At 35.1% G+C, this 22,489-nt stretch overlaps 2 protein-coding genes across 5 annotated transcripts in view; one reads left to right on the top strand and one right to left on the bottom strand.

Annotated features, from left to right (window-relative positions):
- LOC125661658 (carnitine O-palmitoyltransferase 1, liver isoform-like) overlaps positions 1 to 4,602 on the top strand; it is a 40,377-nt gene extending 35,775 nt beyond the window's left edge. For both annotated transcript variants that reach the window (XM_048893729.2, XM_048893730.2), the window contains one exon: positions 87 to 4,602. In XM_048893729.2, coding sequence (XP_048749686.2) covers positions 87 to 254 — 168 coding nt within the window. In that variant the 3' untranslated portion in view covers positions 255 to 4,602. The remainder of the gene's footprint in view (positions 1 to 86) is intronic.
- Positions 4,603 to 8,046: 3,444 nt separating this feature from the next.
- Positions 8,047 to 22,441, bottom strand: LOC125661903 (GA-binding protein subunit beta-1-like). Of its 3 annotated transcripts, none has more exons than XM_048894050.2 (13): positions 22,298 to 22,441; positions 21,242 to 21,467; positions 19,479 to 19,643; positions 18,330 to 18,527; positions 16,904 to 17,002; positions 15,445 to 15,519; positions 15,156 to 15,267; positions 13,939 to 14,016; positions 13,341 to 13,463; positions 12,404 to 12,606; positions 10,561 to 10,663; positions 9,854 to 9,957; positions 8,047 to 9,116 (listed from the first exon to the last, which is right to left on the bottom strand). In XM_048894050.2, exons 2-13 carry the CDS (start codon positions 21,380 to 21,382, stop codon positions 8,952 to 8,954), a joined length of 1,566 nt encoding a protein of 521 aa, XP_048750007.1. In that variant the 5' UTR covers positions 21,383 to 21,467; positions 22,298 to 22,441; the 3' UTR covers positions 8,047 to 8,951. The 3 variants fall into 3 exon arrangements, with proteins under 3 accessions (XP_048750007.1, XP_056001965.1, XP_048750008.1); XM_056145990.1 differs by lacking the exon at positions 22,298 to 22,441 and adding an exon at positions 21,997 to 22,190; XM_048894051.2 differs by lacking the exon at positions 22,298 to 22,441 and adding an exon at positions 21,761 to 22,014.
- Positions 22,442 to 22,489: the final 48 nt, after the last annotated feature.

Below are 22,489 nucleotides of genomic sequence, written 5' to 3' on the forward strand. Positions count from 1 at the left end.
GGGGGGGGATGTCTTCCCTCTATATCAGATGGAGATGATTATGCCATGTCAAACATTTCATTAATAATCCTACATCCTATTTTTAGCTGTGCCCTGGGGGTGGTTTTGGCCCGGTCTCGGACGACGGTTACGGTGTATCGTACATGATTCCCGGAGACTACAAGGTGTTTTTCCACGTATCATCCAAAAAGTCGGCCGTGGAACAGACTCAACTGTCTTCATGGATCAGCTCTTCCAAACGTTTGTGGAAATGAAGGAATTGTTCAGCGAGGTTTGATACCGGGAAACGTAGGATACTAGCACTTAGTTATGGACTTGAAAAAAAAAAAAAAAAAAAAAAAAAAAAAAAAAAAAAAATCAGGACTTGTCAAATATCTAACATGTACACACAAGCTCAGAAGAGGAATAGGAGTGATGATTAGTTAATGTTACACCTGATTTTGAAAAGTGGGCCAGATTTATTATTATCATTTGAAAGTTATTACAGCTAGCTCTGAAGAAAGAAAAAAACGTAACTTGATCCATAAACAGACGAGGTGACTGGTGAACACTAGACACTACAAGTTTGATTTGGAGATGATGTATTTCACAGTAGTACAAAATTATGAGGATAGGTGTTTTTTTTCAAATGTGACAATTTCATCCAAACTTGTAACCTCAGACAAGCATCAATTTTTGTTACATTTTCTTACTGTGATTAGTAATTTAGGGGACATAACTGTGTATGTTATTTCCATGGACTGGTTTTTGTTTGCATTACAACACGAGAAAAAATATTCAGGACTTCTTTATCATTTTAAAACATTCCTTACTTTTAATATTGGAAATCTACATCCATATATATTAAAATCTTGAATTCAAATAGACTGATGAATTTTCAATCAATTTTTTTTTTCGCCTCCATTTAAAAGAATGATTAGTGTTATTCTGTTATTGGCATATTTCATAGTGGTATATCTTTGACCATGTGGTGTAGCATCCATTGCTATCCTTTGTTATTGTGATGGTATAAAGCAGGGGTTTTAATTCTGTCAGGTTTTATTTTTTGTTTGTATTTATTATGTATTAAGATGTATTTTATGATTGATTCTACATTCAATTACTTTTTTTTTTTTTTTGATTCTACAAATACCTATTGTATTGTGATGTCATTTATAGCTTGAATTGACATAACACGATCTTTGCTTTTCTTTTTTGATTTACAATTGTGTTACATATTTTGGAAATTTTGTACCCTCGTTTTAATTTTTGTTACACAAGCATTTTAAAGAAAAGCTTCATCCAATGAAAATCATTCTGTGTTTGCCTGGTACCATGACAACCAACAGGGCAAAAATATATCTTTTAAAATGGAATGATATAAAAAAAAAAATCTTCAGAATTCAATCCGTGTCGGACCACGTGATTTCTTGATGATTTTTTCTCTGTGTGATTTATTTGACTTGCACGTGTTTGTTAGCTGGTTAGCCCCCTTGTCAGTGTTCTACAGCTTAGGTTATTGTCGTTGTATTTATTTACAGAGTGTACCTGTACCGTTACACAGTGATAATTTCTCCCAGTGACTTTGTAATGTATCTGTGTATTTCATAAGTCACTTAAGGTCAGATACTGAACAATCAGGTACTATATGCATATGGAGGGGGGGGGGGTTGTTTGTGATCTTTTGCTATATAGGTCGGGGTGTGTATCAATGAAATTATAGAAAATGTTTAATGATGGATGATACAAATTCATTGTTTTTATTTGGTTATAAATTCTTGAAGGCGGAGTAAACGGAAAATCTACAATCATTACCTGCGATGTTATCCTGTCAAAGCTTCCAGTTACGACCTCACAGAAAGATAATGATACAATATAGAATTTTTCCTATAATTGGTTTTAATGAGAACTTTTAGCCTGACCCTTGTGGCTAACAAAATTTACATTGAGCTTGTAAAATGTTATTTTAAAGTTGCCCAAAACATTTTCTGGGTTAATGAAGATGTGAGCCACAATAATCAACAACTCTAAAAATAGAAATTATGTGACTAGATGATATGCATGTATTTTATGCCAAAATGGGCCAAGTATTGAAAAAGGAGTTAAATGAGGACAAGACATCATCATTTTTTAAATTTTAGATCTAGGTTGTTAACATTGGCTTAACGGTCACAAAGAGCTGTTTTACTGATGAAAAGGTCAATTTCTTTTCTGCCAGCATTGATGAGCTCAGATCGTTATTCCCCATCTTGCCATAACAAACACAATGATTTCGTTATGATTTTTGTTGATTAATATGTAATGCCCTAATCACATGCATTCAAACATTACATGTATTCCGTTTTCTTCATGAACAATTGAACATGTCCAATATTTTGTTTTATTTTTATCAGTATTTAACTCACAAAGGGCCATGTACAGTTACATAGTGTTTTAATCATCATTTCATATTTGATTTATAGATATTTTAATTCAATATAGAAATGGATTTTTATGTTTAGCAACAAAAAATGCAATGATTATCCTGGTCTCAGAGCTTTGAAATTTACATGGAAGAACGAGAACGTTGATGAACTTCTCGTTGTATAGGTTGAAACTGTCATCCGCATAGAGATATATATATATATATATATTTATATATATATAGTTGTTCACATGTTGTTTTGCCAGTTACATGACTGTATGGTGTTTTCATTTATTCAGAAATGCGATAACATGTTGTACTCGCTATTTATAGAATTAAAGTTGGCCGGGAATGTTCATAATGTACTAAATTACACATTTCATTTACCTTAAAAATTTTGCTAAGTTGTCCTAAAAGTGTTACTATATTTCAAAATGCTTCTCAGAATTTTATGTTAATTTGATAGTTTGTAATCAAGAACATTATTCTCTTTTTAGAGAGTTATTGTCTGGATGAGGTGAAGGTCATGATGTTTTCTATATCGGTGAAATATTCTCGAACTCGAATACCAGATTTGTAACTTTTAAACATAATTTTTGTGTATAGGTTTACATATATATAACTGCACAATCTAGCTTATTTCTTCTCCGTGGTACTTACTTGCTACACGTACAGAAAGAAAGCGAAAGAAAACGGTGTGTTTTATTTCACTTGATATTTTGTTTGTTTCCTTTTTTGACTGTTATGGAACCATATATAATTATGCTCTTGAGATTGAGTTATTATTGGATTGATTTTTAAAATTCATTGGACCATGGATTTATTTTATCCATACTTTTATATTCCATATTCATTAATCAGAGCCAAGGAATTACAACTGCACTGAAGTGTGAAGGATTTGTTTACCATTGTCTGAAAGTTTAAAACGGAGGGAACCTGTCTGTTTGAAGTAGTCAATGCATCATTAACTCTTCAAACTTCGTGTATGCTAGTAGTACATTTATCAAATTCAGCTCAGAATGAACAATTCCCGATTTGCAAAATACTTGTGTCAAGCCACAATGGATTGCTGCGGAATCTAAAATTCTTTGGGCTCAATTTTCGTGGATTGTGGAGATTTTACTGTGTTTTGGGGATACAATTTTCATGGATTTGTGGAGATTCTACTGTTTTTTGGGGGGATATAATTATGTGGATATTTATCTGTACATGGAAACATTCTATATATTGTGTATTTTTGTTGTGGTTTGAAATCCGTGGGTAGCCACGGAAATTGAGCCCCGGTGAATCTAATGATTCCGCAGAATTGACAGCTACGATAAACAATCATTGAAATTTCAACCTTGCTTTGTTTAGGTCTTTATCAAAAGTCAGCAACTATATATTATATAGATTTTATAAAGCTCTAGAGCTCAAAGAATGTTTGTTTTCATGGGCAAGTGACTCCAAGTGTGTGTGAAAATTCAAATAATGGCTTGAAATTATAGATTTCCCATCAGAAAACTAGAGTGCCTGTGAGTTCCTCGACGTTGAAACCATGATTTAATGGTATGTTAATTTATGCGTGTTAGAAGTTTAAAATTTTAGATGTACGTACTTAACAGTTTTTGTTTTGTTTTGGTTGAGAAATATAGGTTGCAGTGCAATGGGAGACATTTAGTCAGCCCCAAAAATAGACAATGGAGATAAATCTCATGAAAAACCTAGGTTCTTTTTTAACCTTGTATGAAGCCATGTTTACTATGAACATTTGAATAGATTCAGTGTTAAAGTTTTTTCGATTATGGTAATTAACATTTTGTATTGTGTAATGTATTCATTTTTTTTTTTTTTTTGAATGGCAAGATTGTCAAACTTTTGACACGCTGAAAATTTTCTGTTTATCCTTAGGTCAGCCATTATCATGGTAATCCAGAAAGAGGCAAAGGGGGTGAGGGGGGGGGGGGGTATAAAGACTGCACTCTCTCCTTGGTTGGAAAATTATGAATTTTTTTCAGGCTTTAGTTTACTGAATATTAAGGTGGAATAATTCCATCAAAGTACCACCTTCATTCACAACTCCCTCTAGAATTTTATTTGTGTCGGCCTCTAATCCATTATAAATGTACATTCATTGATTTTACCTCTAAAAATTTTTCGGCAACTGCACTCAAAAGATGTTGTTCTTTGTGATACTTGTCAGCATGTGTAAAATTCAAATAAAGTTGTTAATAAACTGATTTGTCTGTTATTTTAGTGTCGAAATCATCACAGGGAACCATCCAGTTTGCTTTACAGGTCATGGATATTCTTTAGTAAGGTGTTCAAAAGGACATGGTCATCTTATTCAACTTTTCAAATACTCCCCCCCCCCCCCCCCCCCCCAAACACTATGTGTACACCCTGGTATATAGAATCATTCTGTCTGTGAAACATGTCCCTGCAACAGAGCAAGGCAACATCAGAGACATATAATATATAATGTTATATATCGTATTTGATGTTGCCAGACATATGTTATATGTCGTATTTGATGTTGCCAGACATGTTATATGTCGTATTTGATGTTGCCAGAGATATATAATGTTATATGTCGTATTTGATGTTGCCAGACATATGTTATATGTCATATTTAAAGTTGCCAGACATATAATGTTATATATGTCTCTGGCAACATCCAATACGAGGACTATTCAGAAATCACTAAGACACTGTTTATTTTCCTTTGTGATAAACTTTTTTGAGTAAAAAATTGGTAGGTACGTTAAGCAGGTACCAACAATTTATAAAATCAAAATTTATCAGAGATATAATTTATCATTTTCTCAAAACAGTATATTTATGTGTAGAAGGAATAGGTACCCAGAGCAGTCATGGAATCTGATGATGGAAAACCATACAAACTATGTACCAAGTCTCGGCACTTCCAAAGAAAGTGGGAAAATAATTCAAATTTTGTACATCATTTTTCAATATCATAAATGACGTCATTTTGTGAAAATTTGGTAGGATTTCAATGACAAATATGGAAAATGTTTACATTTGTTATCAAGCTAAAAAAATATATTTATGATGGGACAAAGAATTGCAGAGCTGCAATGATATAACAAATTGTTTGGTAGGACTATCATTCAGACTAAAACAATTGCTAAAACAAACACAAAGTGGTCAAAAAGTGTCAAGGGCTTCAGTATATTGCTGGTATAAATGATTTTCCAACTTTTAATCCAGAGTGCAAACAAAGGAGCCGGATGGTTGTGAGTTGTCCCAGAAGAACGAATGTCGGTAGTGTTAATAGCAATGATGCGTGTCAGACTGTCGTTCTGAGAATCAAATCGGACGGAGTTGCATGGCAGGTAATCCTGTGAAATCAGAGAATTAAAACCAGCCATTTTGACTGATGTGGGATCCCTGCTGAAAAAAGGGAAGCACGAGAAATGCATACGTAATTATTGTGACCCAAAAAAACAAACAAAACAAGCATTCTGAGAGTATTACATGGCAATGCATAGTCCCCTACCAGTTGTGAAAATCAGTGGACCACAACAATATTCAAAGTTCATTTCTATATAGGTTATGGTAAAGAGGAAAATTGCCAGGGGAACCAGGATAGGAATGATTGGAAATCAACTGCTATACAGGTACAAAGACTAAACCAGGAAAAAAGACAGATTTATAATTAGGTTTAGGTCTCCAACCAAGTCAATGAACTGTGAAATGTAGGTGATCATTCATCTTCATAATTTAGCTCTATTGTTGTATTACTATGCTAGAAGTTTTAATGAGTTTTTAGTACTACAGAGATAAGAAACTTGAATGTAAACTTTAAGCTGGTGTGGATGTGACTCCACTAGTTCTTAACAACTTTGTACAGGCAAAAAAAATGTACCAATTATCAAATGAATATCTGCAACTACAACAAAAAAAGTTCAAAAAAACTGATTCACTCATTTATCAAAGTCAAAGGGCCGTAACTCAGGAAAAAATCAAACTTGATCTGTAACATATGGCAAAGCAATGCACCAAATGTGAAATGAATATTTGGAAGCACAACAAAAAAAAGTCTGGAAAACTGATAATGCATGCTGTTTTTATAAGTCAAGGGCCATAACTTAGGGAAAAATCTTCCGACAACTCTCGTTACTTTTTCTCGTTACTTTATAAAAGTTCACCTGAAAACTGGATTAGTGTACTTTAAAGGGAAATGGACACGATTTCAGCTAAAAAATTTCAACAAATTTTATTTTTAATGTTTAGAATGCTTAACTAAGGTATTACTAATGATCAGCAAAAATTTGAATGTCAGTAATCATGGTACATGCCATGTTTTTGTTTACATAGGTTAAATAAACTAGTAAAAGTTTCATTTTAAGGAAAGGCCGTGCTTTTACATATCCGGTTTTAAATTTTAAACACATACTAGAAAGTTCTGGTTATAACTTCTTTGTCTAATGTTTGTAGTTTACGAGAACTGTACGAGTCAAATTTAGCATTCAATTGTGAATCTTCAGATATATTTACCATGAATTAATATAGTGTCAAGTCCTCACTAGCTCCAATGGTACAAAGCAATATAATAACTACACTGATCTCTAAAAGGCTCAATATATAGCTTGCAATCTTAAGTCTGAACAAGTTAAAAATCATACATAGGCGTGACCCTCACAGTGGAATTCAAACTGTTTTTTGTGAGTTTGTGTTTGGTTCAGAGAAACCCAGAATTATAAAGCCTCAGAAAATCATCAGCAAAGTTGTTTAATATTTGAACTCTTCATCATACGTACTTTCAAGAAACAAAATTATTTGTACATAAGCTGTAGTTGCTAGAATCTACATGAATTTATTTTTTCTATAAGTATGAGATAGCATGTATGTATTTTTATGTATGATATGATTGATAGCCAAAAAAAAAAAAAAAAGGAAAAGAAAAATAACACACACAATTGTGAGAAAAAGGAAGGGGTGCATTTGGGGGTATATGTGCTCTGTAGCACATAGTATGAAAATAAACCCGCAAAGGTATGTCTAATATGGGTTTTTTAGTTAGTTTATGAGTTGTTAAAGTTATTTAGATGAAAAAATATTTTGATTGACAGAAATTTCTAATCGTATTTACCTACCTTAAAGCAGACTTTTTCAATTTAAAACTGAATTCTTAACACAATCAAATATTTTCTAGTGTTTGGTGCATCTCATTTTGTTTAAAACAGCTATTTTCTATTTAACAGTCTAATGTAAACAAAAACATAGCACGAGCCTTGTTTACATAACAAAGAAGTCAGAGTGCTGTATCTCACTTATAACTCAACAACTGATATTCAAATTTTAGTTAACCAATAGAAATAACTTAGTTAAACATTGTAAACAATATAAATGGAAAAATAAAATTTGAAAATGTTCAGCTCAAATCGTGTCCATGCCCCTTTAAATGTCATGAAGCGAGATCAAAAAATGTTTTTTAAAAAAAGTCATTCTTATAATTCATGTGGCCAGCAAGGCTCATTGGACAGAGCAGTACATGTTAGTGTATGAGCACATATATGTGTACAATATCCACACACACTCTCCAAATAGACTTCACTTTCTGAAATCATCTTCAAACATCTACATTAACTGGGATACAATATTTGCTCCCAAACATTCAATCCAACTAATCTTTCTTCTCAAATATTACTTCACGCATCATCATTTCACTCAATTTATTGTCATTCAAAAATCAAGTGTGACATTGTAAAGTAAGAATTTGGAATCTTGACAAAATGACATTGTGATTTCTGTTATCAACATGATGTAGTGATTACAACATGGATGAATAATAACCAACAAAAACAATGACAAGATGTACATATGAATAAAATGATAAACACTCTTGGTGACCTATTCTCCAGGTGTCACCATGATCATTCATGAAGACAAACACCTACATTAATTGTGTCCCTCAGTCAACACTAGTTCTCTCCCTTTGAACAGAAATCGTACATTTTCTAAAACATACAGCGAGATCATGCTTTCAGGCACAAACACTCCATTCACACAGATTCTTTTAACGACACGCATTCAGTGTCGCCACTCTCATCATCAGCACAACTTAGTCAAACATCCTCTACTACATCAGAAAATAAGACTATCCTCCATTAAAAATATCCATTTCTTCAAAATCCACACTGGAAGATTGACACTTATTGTTTTAAGGATGCAAGCACCTGTTGTCCTGAAATAAAGCAGTTTACTTCTCATTACAGATCTGCCAGTGTCATTTTGACACCGTCAAGGAACTCTATACCTTACACTTATTTCATAAGACTAATTCCATGCTCGTCTCGTCTCAGAATTATCAGCCTTTTATCAATGCTCAGTTTGGTCATCACTATGTATATAATATTATACATAATCAGTCATGAATATCCTAACGTCGTGGTGAGTCAAACTCACAAATTCAGGTGAAATATAACAATTTTTTGCGAATAAATAGTGATTTACAGAATTTTTCACAAATGACACTCGCTACAAATGTGTAACAACCATTTCCTACAAATCACCATTCAACACACACACACATCGTCTCTCTGTACAGTATGACCTCTGACCCCTACGTCTCCTCCGTGGAAACCTCGGTGATGATGCTCTCGTCCAGTTTCTTTTTGTAGGCGGCGGCCTCCTCCTCTTTTTGCTGAAGCTGCAGTTTGTAAACTTCTGCCTGTCGCTGCATTTCTTCCAGTTGTCGACGCAAGCTCTCCTTATCAAGGTCATCTCCCTAAAAAGGTCATGGTCACTTTGTACACTAATATATAGCACATTGCATATTGTTCAAATTACAAATTGTACAAAAGTAATGAAATGTAAATTTCATTCCAATTTTGCGGACAACAATTTTCATTTAGATTAAAAGCATAAAATCTATGATCAAGAGGAGACTCCATTAGAAATCCTTAATCATGATACTCCATTGTACCCATCACACACCTCCTCCATGACTTTCTCTATGGAGTCAATGTGTACACACCTCCTCCATGACTTTCTCTTGGTATATACGTACCTCCTCTGATGGGGCTGTCTCTATTGTGTCAGTATATACTTACCTCCTCTGAGGGGGACTGTCTCTATTGTGTCAGTATATACGTACCTCCTCTGAGGGGGCTGTCTCTATTGTGTCCGTATATATACGTACCTCCTCTGAGGGGGACTGTCTCTATTGTGTCCGTATATACAGTGTATGTACCTCCTCTGAGGGGACTGTCTCTATTGTGTCCATATATACAGTGTATGTACCTCCTCTGAGGGGACTGTCTGTATTGTGTCAGTATATACGTACCTCCTCTGAGGGGGCTGTCTCTATTGTGTCAGTATATACGTACCTCCTCTGAGGGGACTGTCTCTATTGTGTCAGTATATACGTACCTCCTCTGAGGGGACTGTCTCTATTGTGTCAGTATATACGTACCTCCTCTGAGGGGACTGTCTCTATTGTGTCGGTATATACAGTGTACGTACCTCCTCTGAGGGGACTGTCTCTATTGGGTTGGTGTATATACTAGTGTCCTCTTCTTCTATTGTCTCAGACTTCAGTTTCTTCAATGGTGGTTCCTCTGCAGATTCTGAAATATGTTATAAATAGACATGTACCAATGGCCTACGTGCTTCAATAACCAGATTAAGAAGGACATCCAATCCAAACCTAATCTCCTCCTCTTATTTGTACTTGCTATTTGCTGAATAAATTGTCAGATTATGAGCGGTACCCAAGTGGACAGAATGTTTGCTTTAAAATCGTGAGGGCCTGGGTTCAACAAATGACACTTGAGTCGTGTCAGACCTAAATCGTTTAACATAGGTAATGACTTGCCAAGCACACAACAAACGTCATAGGTCTTTTGAACTACACTCAAACATGGAGCCCGTGTTATCTTCAGAATAGTTTCAGCTTCCATTTTTTCTTCCAGTTGCCACACCCCTCCCCCCTTCAAAAAACGATGCCTGTCTCTCTTTGAAATTAAACAGGCAATTCTGGCTGAGCAATGAGGTGATGTTTAGACTCCGCCTACTACGTTCTGATTGGATGACATTCAGTCAAAACAATTAGCTGCAACTTTTCTCAGGATAATGTCGACTCCACGCTTCAGAGTAGTTTGTAAATTTCCCTCACAAAGTATTTCGATGGTGTTTCACAACTATACAAGCTTGCAATAATTTGTTCCTACCAAGTGCTTCATCAGTAGCGTCCCCTGATCCCATCACCATGACCTCGCCTAATCCCTCCTGGTTCTCTTCTAGTCCCGCGGCGGCCACGATTGTTATCACTTTCTGTTGGACGAAAAAATAAGCACCAACATTACTATCACTTCATAAAACAACAACTATAATGTAGTTACTCCTTTTGATTATGAAATACCACCTACCACCAATTGTTCCCTTTGTGAACAGTACTCAGTGTAGCAATATAATATATGGAGTGCAGTGATAAAGTAGGAACAACTGGACACAATTGTAAATAGGAGAATTTCGAGTTACTGTCGAAATTTTTATGGCGATTTGAATTTACTGGGGCAGCATATGAAACGGTGATCTCTGTTGGAGCAGTGAATGTAACGCTAATTTGAGTTCATGGGAGCAATGTATGAAATAGCAATCTATGTTTATTAAAGCAGTAAATGTAACGGTGATCTGTGGTCAGTGAAGCAATGAAATCTTAACAGAACTATTACGGTAATAATTGGACAGTAGTGCTTAAACATCTGAATCGATCTACCAAATCAAAACATAGGAATGTGATCTGTGCTAGATCTATTTTGTTATATTAGCAGCTACATGACGTGTAAATTAAAACACTTTGCTTACACTTTGTTTTCTTTGTGTAATAAGGTTAATGACAAAATTGTGATGCTGATGTAAATCTACATAGGATGAAAATCTACATAGGATAATATGGAAATCTATACAGGCCTGAACCCCCCCTCCTGATCCCTCCCAATGTTAATTCAGGTTGAATTACGCAGTAGATCTACAGCTTTTCGGACTTTTAAGGGTCAGTCATCAACTGGTATTCTAACGAGAAACAGTCTCCTATTGCAAGTTCAGTTCACAACTTCCATCTTGTGAACTGAGGTAAAAATAACACCCTTTTTTCAAAAATATTGTTTAAGCTCCGGTACATTTAAAGGGACTGGTTCACGATTTTTGATAAAAATATTTTTCATTTTTGATCTTAAAAATTAGAAATATAGCTCATTTAATGTTGACAGCCAAAATTTTGACCTTCTGAATACAAGAATAAAAGTAATATTTTAGCCTTAAATATGTGTTATGTAAATAAAGACTCGAGTCTTTTTATGTAAACAAACAAACAAGTGAAATATTGATTTTGCAAGATAATGCATCTTAATTTTGCATAGTAACAAATTTTAACTTTTAGATGACATATTTCACCCCAAAAATGCTTGAAATGTGAAAGATAATAATACTTAGATCGATATCCATTTCTTTTGAAAATTTCATAAACAATAGAATACCGCAATCTTTGTTTACAAAACAAATAATAAACTCTCTAAAATGAGATTCTGTGATGATGTATCACCTTAATTTTCATGTGAAATCTTTCAAACACATTAGACAGTAGATTTTGATCATTAAAAGTGAAAAACAAAATTTTGGGTAAAATCATGAGTCAGTCCCTTTAAAGTGTAAAAATCAGTCATGTCTTTAATGTTCTTCGACTTAAAAACAGCAAATTCATAAGGCTATCAAATTCAGGGGAAAACAGTGTTCTGGCAGTAACTCAAAACTCTCCTACCAAAGCACTCTGAGGTTCTCTCTGTTATGCATCTACAGGCAGCCTTTTGTCAATCATGTGTAACAGGAAGAAAGAAAATGTGATGGACCAGACCAGGATTCGAACCAGGGCCCCCTGAATCTCTAGTCAGGTGCTCTACCAATTGAACCCATCTGACCACTATACATAATTTAGCAAATCTTTCTATAGTACAGCCACAAAGACCCCCCCCCCCCCACCACCACCACCACCACCACCACCACCACAGTACCCACCTGACTCTCTTCCCCTTCCTGAAGTTCTTGTTGAACGTCCTCCTCTAACACTTCTCCCGCCCCCAAAATGGCTGACTCTTGTGTAACCACGGCATCGTCCGATACTATGGCATCGTCCGATAGCACGGAATCCTGGGTAATCAGCGTGCCCGGGGACAGTCCCTGCTGTTTGATTATGTTGGTCAATGCTATCTTGCCTGCTTCTGTAAATACAAACAAACAAGTTCACAAGGAGAGCTGAATATACAGAAATTACAGTCAATTCTTTATTTTATTTATAGAATTGCCTGTCAGAGCTGTTAACTGGTAAGTTACATAATTACATGTCAAATCCATGGACTGGTAAATAATTACCTGTCAGATTGATGGACTGGTGAATAATTACTTGTCAGATCAATGAACTGGTGAATAATTACTTGTCAGATTGCTTGAAAATCCTAAAGAACAGATTTCCTCCCATGTTAACACCCTGTTATAATGCCAACCCCGAATAATGCCCCATTTTCACAAACAAATGGTAAAATTTCATAGGGTTTACCCTCGATAATATTGTCAATTACCTAACATCCATCGGTAACCACACTTGTACTTTGATAGAGGTTCGGTGAAGTGTGACAGTTTGGACACGCAGGTGGTCAGGCTAATTACTAGTAATTGCTGAATTAAACTCCAGATAATTTAAATGTTTATACAAAATGATGTCCAAATAACTGTATGGTATTGAATTTCTTTTGACTGCTCAGTAAATTGTCCGTAATGGTAAATTTGTTATATTACCACCCGATTTATTGCCCGAATTCGTCTTGAACAAAAGTTGGCAATATATCGAGGGAGCACTGCACTTGTCAGAGCGATGGACTGGACATGATAATTACCTGTCAGAGCGATGGACTGGTGAATAATTACATGTCAGAGCGATGGACTGGTGAATAATTACCTGTCAGAGCGATGGACTGTCCGCTCTCCATTGCTGACGAGATGATCCCGCCCTCTGTTGTGGTTATCATGGTAATTCCCTGACTCTCGAGCCACGTCATGGCATCTGCATTTGCCGTCGACACTGAAGTACAGAATAAAATCGTACAGGACCCAAAATGATACTGAAATAAAAACCATTCATGAAGAGCAAAATCTCCCATTCATTTAGAATGCGGGACTCGTACTGCATCTGCAATCTGTTATTAGAGCTTGTTTGCTAAGATTAGCTGTTTTAGAAAGCATCTCTAGTTAGTATGATAGGCTAGTTAATGTGGAGAGTGGGAATCGACAGGGAATAATTCATATTCTGCAATATTTGTTGGCTGGCAACCTTCAATATGATGCACATCACTGACCGTGTGGACAGTGAACAGAGAACTTAGACCCCCCCCCCCCCCCCCCCGATGTACATCGCTGACCATGTGGACAGTGAACAAAGACACACCCACCCACCCCTGAGATGCACATCCTGACTGTGTGCCAATGTGTGTGGACAGTGAACAGAGACCTGAGACACACACACCCACCACTTGAGATGTACATCGCTGCGGACCTACCTTGCGTGTTTGGAGCAGTGGCCTCAGCTAACGCTGCTAATGTCGCCAACACGGAGGAGTTGGTTTGATCCTGACCATCTAAAAAAGAAAAACTTGTGCTACTAAGTTACTCACTACCAACATGGACAGGGATGGGGTAATTGAAAAATGTAATTGACTCCATCCATGGGAATGGATTATTTGCTGTATATAAGATTTATATTCTAAATCCAGTTATTGAAGATGTAATTTGGTAAATTGATAAAAATCATCTCTGTGGTTGTAAAAGATTGCTAAGGTTCAGAAATAAATCATTTATCATTTCCAATGTGGATAGAAATGCAGAAAAGTGTGAGATATGTATAGAAATAACTGCAATAAGTTAAATGTCTATGTTTTATCACTAATTTAAACCAGTTCCTGTCTACCAAATTTTAAATGTGTACATGAAATACTCAAAAGATTAGCAAACATCTTTGCCATTCGATGTCTGTAGTCATTCATTTACAGTATATATATACATGTATATATATAAAGACATGACCCAAAGCTGACCATTGAGAACATGTACAGTAGGTAATCAGTTCAAAACAAACCAAAGTTTTCAAGATAACTGTGTGAAATTAATTTTCAAATTCTTTTCTAACCATATTGAGACATGTTGGCTTGCAAAGCAAACTATCTATAACTCAATCAGAGTGACCTGTTGTGCAAATGAAGTTTCCATTGACCATTTGTAAATAAACAATGAAACAGATATTCATAAGTTTCCAGTACGTACATTTTGTATTCAGTATTTGAATTTAGAAAAATTAGTTACACTAAGAAACAACTCGTGTCAGCGAGGTCACCATTTGTTCACCAGATGTACACTGATCTCAGAATGTTTAATACAATTTCCAAATAACCACCCTCTGCTTCCAACACTCTACCCTGGGCCTATCATGTCATAAAAAATTGAGATTGTTTATCATATGTCTCATGACCTGATTTATCCAATGAAAAAGCTTTTATTTCATTTCATAGTTGAACAAAAAGAACAGCAGGTTAACAATTTAATTATCAAAAAAAAAAAAAAATTAAATAAATAAATTCAGCTTTAGAAGACACAGGCAATCATGTACCGGAGGACTAGAGGAATCTATTTATAAACTGCAAGTTTGGGAGTGGAAAATTCTTGTTTTCATGCCACTCTCCCCCCCCCCCCCCCCCCCCTAACTCTCTCTTGCCTTGTTTACCCCCTTCCAAGTCTGTAGACACCGTCACAGTCTCCTCCACATTCTCCGTATCCACTTCCGTAGTTTCTATGGTAACAGTCTCGTCGTCACCCATGCTTCCTATATGAGTGTGCTGTTTAGATAAAAGAATTTGTTCATTTCGATTAGAATTACATCCTAGTGGTTACGAAATGTCTTTTTTAGCACAATTTCAAGAACGTGGAATAACGACAATTGCCAATGAAAACGACAAGTAGACAACTAAAATATACAGTGAAATCTGCAGCCTGTATAGCTATTCTAATGATACCTGAGCTAGCTGCAGTATCTGGACTAGGTCCGCTCTTCCGTTGGCAATTGCAATGTCCAAAGGGGTTCTGTCAAACTGTAAATTATCATAATGCATTTATAAGTAAAAGACATAAGTGAAAGAGGTTCTCTCAAACTGTAAATTAGCATAACAAGCAAAGTCCAAAGAGGTCAAACTGTAAATTATCATAACACATAAGTAAAGAGCAAAGTCCAAAGGAATTCTGCTAAAATGTGTAATACTAAATATTGGGTCATTTTGGCCTGCTGAAAATACACTTTTGGTCAAACTTATAGAAGAAAAAAACACTCGATTTTAGTTCCTGGAAATAATATTTGGTTTGTAAGAATCTGTGACAAATTTCACAAACAAGATGTGTTTGTGAAAATGCCCTGTGTGGTCAAATTCCAAGAACAAGGTCATGAGGTAAAAAAATAAATTGGGTACTAATAGAAAGGTCTTGTCATAAAAAATAAGCACGTGGAATATGAAAGCTCCATAATCAAACATTCTAAAATCATGACCAAGGTTAAAGTTCTTCAAAATTGGGTCAAACCCCAAAGTGAGGTCACAAGGTAAAATATTTTGTAACCAAAAGGTCTTGTGACAAGGATATACATGTGAAATATGAAAGCCATATCACCATTCATTCAAAAGTTATCGTCAAGGTTAAAGTTTTTTGGACAGACAGACAACTACATCCTTCAAATCTCCGATTACGGAAATAAAAGTTATATTATGAGTGCATAATGGAATGACACATGGGTCACACCCCACATCTACATGTCAACTGCAAACTTAATCCTTTATTCAAACTTATCTAACCCCTCCCCCCTCTAATGAAAATTATCTAATTTTGAACATATTGTGAATACACTTGAACCTGTGTTTCCATATCAATTTAACAATCTATAGCTTTGTGATTCTGAAGATTTTTTTCTTAATACACCTATTTAATAAAACTCAAATCTCCATAAAACACGTATGAAGTGGAGAGAATGGCAGCACATTGTGGTTAATGTAAGGCCATGGAGTAATAATCTTGTATTCACACATTATGTAGCCCCAGGCTTTATCAGGGCCCAGCGTCTGGGATATATTAGACACAAAACCTCACATGTTGTATTAATCCCAGGCTTTATCAGGGCCCATCCTGGGTATGTGATAATTAAACATTAACCTTGTTTTCACATGTCCTATCGTCCCATGCTTTATCGGGGCCCAGTGTCTAGGATACTGTAAACATACATTTTTACACACCATACTAAAGTCTGCAGTCACATAAAATCTGCTTATCAATAATTGATACCAGTGGACTTTAAGTACATGTATGTTAGCTATTTTCAAGTATGCCACAAGCAACTTTATAGTGGAATCTTGTACCCACTGACCAAACCAAACAAAAAAATAACCCGTGAAATTATGGAAATATATCTACAGTAAAATTTTAAAAACTAACCTTGTTTTCACATGTGGTATCTGCCCCATGCTTTATCAGGGCCTCCATCACATGGGCGTGTCCTTTCTCTGTGGCCCAGTGGAGAGGGGTCATTTTTAACTGAAAACAACAGTTGTTACATCAAAATACAGAAATAATGCAGTATATCTTCATAAGATAAATTTCTGTTTCATGTGATTCTGCTGTTGTAAGAAATAAATCATCACAGAAATAAAACTCAAACATCTAATTAACCAAGACATTTTTGCATCACTTCATTTTCATGGCATTGTCAATGATAAAGATAAATGTATTTGAAATTGACGTGGTTTAACATTGAAATGCCATAAATTTACATAAAAATCATCGCACTGCCTGACAACACTATTTCTGGTCTACTGTCTTTGGTTATTTCCAGGCACGTAGAAGAAGGCAAAATCAAAATTAAACATATTTTCTGAAACAGTTTCCTCATACTTTGGAAATTGATTTCACAACAGTAAAGATTTTTCAACACTTTCCGAAAATTGTCCAAAAATTTCAACATTTTGGGCAGTTTAAATAATAAGAATTACGCATCTATTTACCCAAAACGGATTTCTCTAAATTTGCAAAATTCAGTGTCTGTGGATGTTGTATGACATTCAAACTATTTGAAAACTTAAAAGCAAGTTTAAGCTAGTCGCAAGAAAGTGGAGGTAGAGGCACAAATTTGTGACATTACACATTAAATTCACCAGTTAATACTAAAATTATTGATGCATTAGTTTTGTATGATTTCACTTCTATGTAATATAAATGACAATCAGAATTAGGGCCAAATCAGTTAATAATAGAATCCTTTTTGTATGAAAGCCTAATCTTAAAATAGCTCTTCATTGTTCGAGAGCCTGACAATTTTTAGGAAAGTGTCATACAGAGACTGGATCATACTCTTTGAATTTTTTTTGGCATTTTTAATGTTAAAAATATAACTTATTTAATGTTGACAACCAAAATTTGGACCTTGGATAAAAGCAATATTTTAGTCTCAACTCTGTGCTATGTAAACAAAGACTCGTGTCTTTTCATGTTTACAAACAAACCAGTGAAATGTTAATTTTGTAATTTAAAGCATTTTAATTTTGTACAGTCACAAATTTAACTTTTAAATGACACATTTTACATAAAGTATACTGAAAATATGATATATATAATAAACTTAGATTGAAATCCATCTATTTAGGAAACATTGTAAACAATAACACACCTCAATCTTTGTTTTCAGTATAATAATATTAAACTCTCCATAATGAACTTCTATCATGACATATAACCTTAATTTTTTGTGAAATCTTTTAAACACATTTGACAATAGATTTTTGACTATTTAAAGTGAAAAACAAAATCTCATTATTTAGGGGGAAATCTTGAATCAGTCCCTTTAAGAATCGTCAAATCTACCCACCATGTCTTTTGCATCCACATCGGCTGCATGCTGCACCAAAAGTTCCACTATCTCGGAGTGACCCTCCTGTGATGCCACATGGAGCGGGGTCCTGTCCACTTTGGTCCGTGCATCCCGACTGATTCCAGCCCTCAGCAGGACCTCCGCTGTGTCTAGGTGACCATACTGGGAAGCAAAGTGTAATGGGGAGGTACCCAGCTGTAACAAATTAACAGTAATCATTGGGAGGTACCCAGCTGTACGAATTAACAGTAATCATGTAAAAATTAACACTAATCATTATGTAAAAATCAACAATAAACATCATATAAACGTTATTAACGCTAATTATCATGTAAACGTTAACGCTAATTATCATGTAAACGTTAAAGTCTGAACAGTGAAAACTAAGTCATTCATGAGGCTGTATCATAAAAATTAGCATTTTTATTATGACCAAACAAGATTACATATTGAGCCAATCTGATTAAAACCAGATCTTCAATCCGCTCCTCTATTGGCCATGTCGTGCGACATGGCCAATAGAGGAGCGGATTGAAGATCTGGTTTTAATCAGATTGCATATTGAGCACACTTGGACATGTAAATATTTTACACCTGAGCTCATTTAAATCTGTACAAGTAGTGTACACATTGAGCCCACTAAAATCTGTACATGTAGCTTACATACCGAGCTCATTTAAATATACTTGTAGTGTACACATTGAGCCCATTTAAAAATGCACATTTAGTGTAAACACTGAGCCCATTTAAATTTGTACAAGTAGTGTACACATCAAGCACATACAGAATAGACATTAGTAGTACACACTGAATCTGAATATGTACACAGAGTATATGTTAAGCTCATCTGAGTCTTACTCATGTTTGGACCAGAGGACTAAATATCTACACATATTTTCAAAGCAAACTTGTCTAAAATTCAATAATTAAAAACCTGTTTAAAATTCAATAATTATATATAAATATGTCTCATCCAACATGTTCTGGGAGATAAATTTTGTGTAGGATGAGACAGAGGGTTGTACTGGACAGTGCGAAGATCATGGGGAAAATACGGGCAGGAATTCTTAGATTAAACAAAACGAATCACTTTAATAGGTGTTGGATTAGATAGTTTTCGCTACTCTCCTGACAATGAAAATTTACCCAATCAGTGGTGAAAGGTGCTCCATTCGACATCAACGTTCGAACGTCATCCGTCTCGCCTCGTTTTGCTGCCTCTAGGAGCCTCTTCCCAAGGTCAACCAAGGACATCTTGGCGTAGTACTGTCTGGATTTCGGGAAAATAACAATGTCCTTCTCCTTCGCTGGCTGTAGAAAACAAATCTACTGAATTATCATCATTAGGATAATAGTATGAAAACACAAACCAACCTTATTAATAAATACCTAAAAATCTTCCAGTCATATTTTAGCAGTGTGCGAAACTAACTTTAAAGTCATTTCATTCCCTATAGACCACAACAAATTCCTATAGACCAAAATTTAACATGCAATATTCATTGTTATCAAAAAATAAATAATAGACACAAATTTGATTTTGGTAATTCATTCATGATATTTTAATTATATTCTTTTTCAATTTCATGCACAAGATTTTCAATTAGAATTCCGTTTTATTTTTCATTTTGTTCCAGCTCAGTTTCAGTCTGATTCCTCATCTGAGTCACTTCTACTGGTCCTGCTTTTTATATATGTTTAATAGGCGACAGGAAACCAGTTTTTTACTCAGAATTCCGATAGACATGTTGGTCTATAGCTATTTCGATTGTTTAATATAGAACGATTTGATTTTCTATAGACATTGTCTATCGGTCCATGGTTAATTTCGCACACTGTTTTAGTAACTTGATGAACTACAAGTCCTGAAATGAAACACTGGAGCATTACTGACAAAAACAAAGGGGTAAATTGGCGACATGACACTCAAGTCATTGTACTGACAGACAAAACCTGCAAATTTGTGATCAGATTGTAAATTCATTCTTATCACAAGTCCAACCATCAGTCTGGTAATAAATGATTTTGATGGGGTGCTTTGCATCCATAGAATTTTGTAGCTTATAACATTCATTAAAATTTCAGATGTGCAGCACATTGTTATTGTAGTAGTTAGGGCTATGTGGATATCAGCCTGGATAGCTCATTGTTTAGAGTACCTGACTAGGAATCAGTGATTTTTCTACATTTTTTACAAGGGTCCTGTGGCTTTCGAATTAGGAAATATTGTCGACATTTCAGTCAAATTGGGAAAAATCAATTTCATCGTAAATAAGTTTTAAAATCATATCAAACATTATATTATCTTTATTTTACACATCTAATTTTCTTTAACCTTCTAAAACTTTCAACTATTCTATCCAAATCTTCATTCCCATAAATCTTTGTTGAGTCTTATATACATAATTCACATTGAATGTTTATTTTTTTTCAAATATGTTTTCCTTTCATAATTTTACTATTGGGGAAAATGCAAAATAAATTGGGTGGAAAATTGGCAATTTCTAGGAGGGGAAAGGGCCGAAATTCGGACCCAAAATGGGCCTTTAAAAATCACTGGGAATACAGGAGTTCCAGGTTCAATTCCTGGTATAGCCAAAAATGTTCTTCTCTCCTATATATGCTACAATATCATAAATGGGAATTTATTGATTGTATATTGTTTAACGTCCCCTTGAGAATTTTTCACTCATATGGAGACGTCACTGTTGCCATTGAGGGACTGCAAAATTTAAGCCTATGCTTGGCACTTACGGCCTTTGAGCAGGGAGGGTTCTTAAATGTGCCACCCTTGCTGTGACATGGGGTCTCGATTTTCCAATCTGACCAATCATGATGGAAATTGCAACGTACTACATTAGTTGAGGTTACCCAAGATGTTTCCTGTAAGCTGAGATTTTTGTAGTTACCTGAGATTTCTGCTGCACAAACTGTATTTCTGGACAGAGGATAATTTCCTTGGCAGCCTGTTGGTCCTCAATAATCTGCTCCTCGACAGTCGATATTACCAGAGCCTGGTCCAGACCCTCCTCTGTCAGTGACGCTGACATCGGCTTAATTGACGTCGTGTGAACATGAAGAAATTGTGAGGGTATGAGATTCGGTGTTTGTCAAAGTCAGATGGATCAATTACACCTGGAAAATGAACAAATCCACATTTAACACCATATTGCGTGGCTATGTATTATACAAGTACGCCACCGCAGGCACTTGTTTCTGTAAATAAGTTGTGTTATTATTAATATACAGAGGTCACAACTTATTTACAGAAACAATTCAGTGCTTGTGAACGCCATGAAATATGGTATACTATACCATTGTTTACATATGGTTTAATTAATCTTTTGATCTAAATAACAGGGATATGACTGAATACCTCAGAAACCAGAGGAAACTGGTCAAAAAGGGAGGAAAACACCTCACCCTACCTGGAAAAATATTATTTTCTGCCACTTAGATCAAATCCAGTTTCTTTTTTTCAAAAATTGAGCATATCAGAGGATTTCCTCTGAAAAGAGGAAAAATCACACCCCTGAAATAACTACAATTACTTCAAATAATCTAACTACATTCCAAGTCGAAATATTCCCCAGTCCTTCACAAATTTACGAAACATTCTGCAATCAACTTATTAATGCAAGAAGCTTTCTCAATTTTCATTTACTTGAAACAATACGGCGATGACAGGGGTATGTCGACCAACTGGGTACTTAAGATACATTGCAAATATCTATTAATCTCCCCTCTGCTACTCTATCAATTAATCAAAAATCAATCAAAATCAAGGAATGGGATAAATTTATTGAAATGTTCGAAGACAAACAAAGCGGGAACGGAAGTAACATGTGCATGGAACGGAAGACAAAATTTTCTGTTTACTTCCGTTTTCATTGATAAAGTATTCATAATGTAAGACAACTCTCTTTAATCTGGGGTGTTTTTAAGAGTTTTTACAGTAAATTTACCTTGTTTGCGTATCACAAAGCATCAAATTTTCCAAATTTCTGACTACAACCGGAAGTAGTTCCTTTCTAGATCGTATATCATATCCATACGCGATAGAGATAAAACTACTAAATTAAGATATTATGTACGAAAGAAATCTTAAATTACCTATTATCAACTGTAAGATTATTAGAAACATTCTAAGATGAAAA

This window comes from Ostrea edulis, chromosome 8 (assembly GCF_947568905.1).
Source record: "Ostrea edulis chromosome 8, xbOstEdul1.1, whole genome shotgun sequence".
Classification (NCBI taxonomy): Eukaryota; Metazoa; Mollusca; class Bivalvia; order Ostreida; family Ostreidae; genus Ostrea; species Ostrea edulis.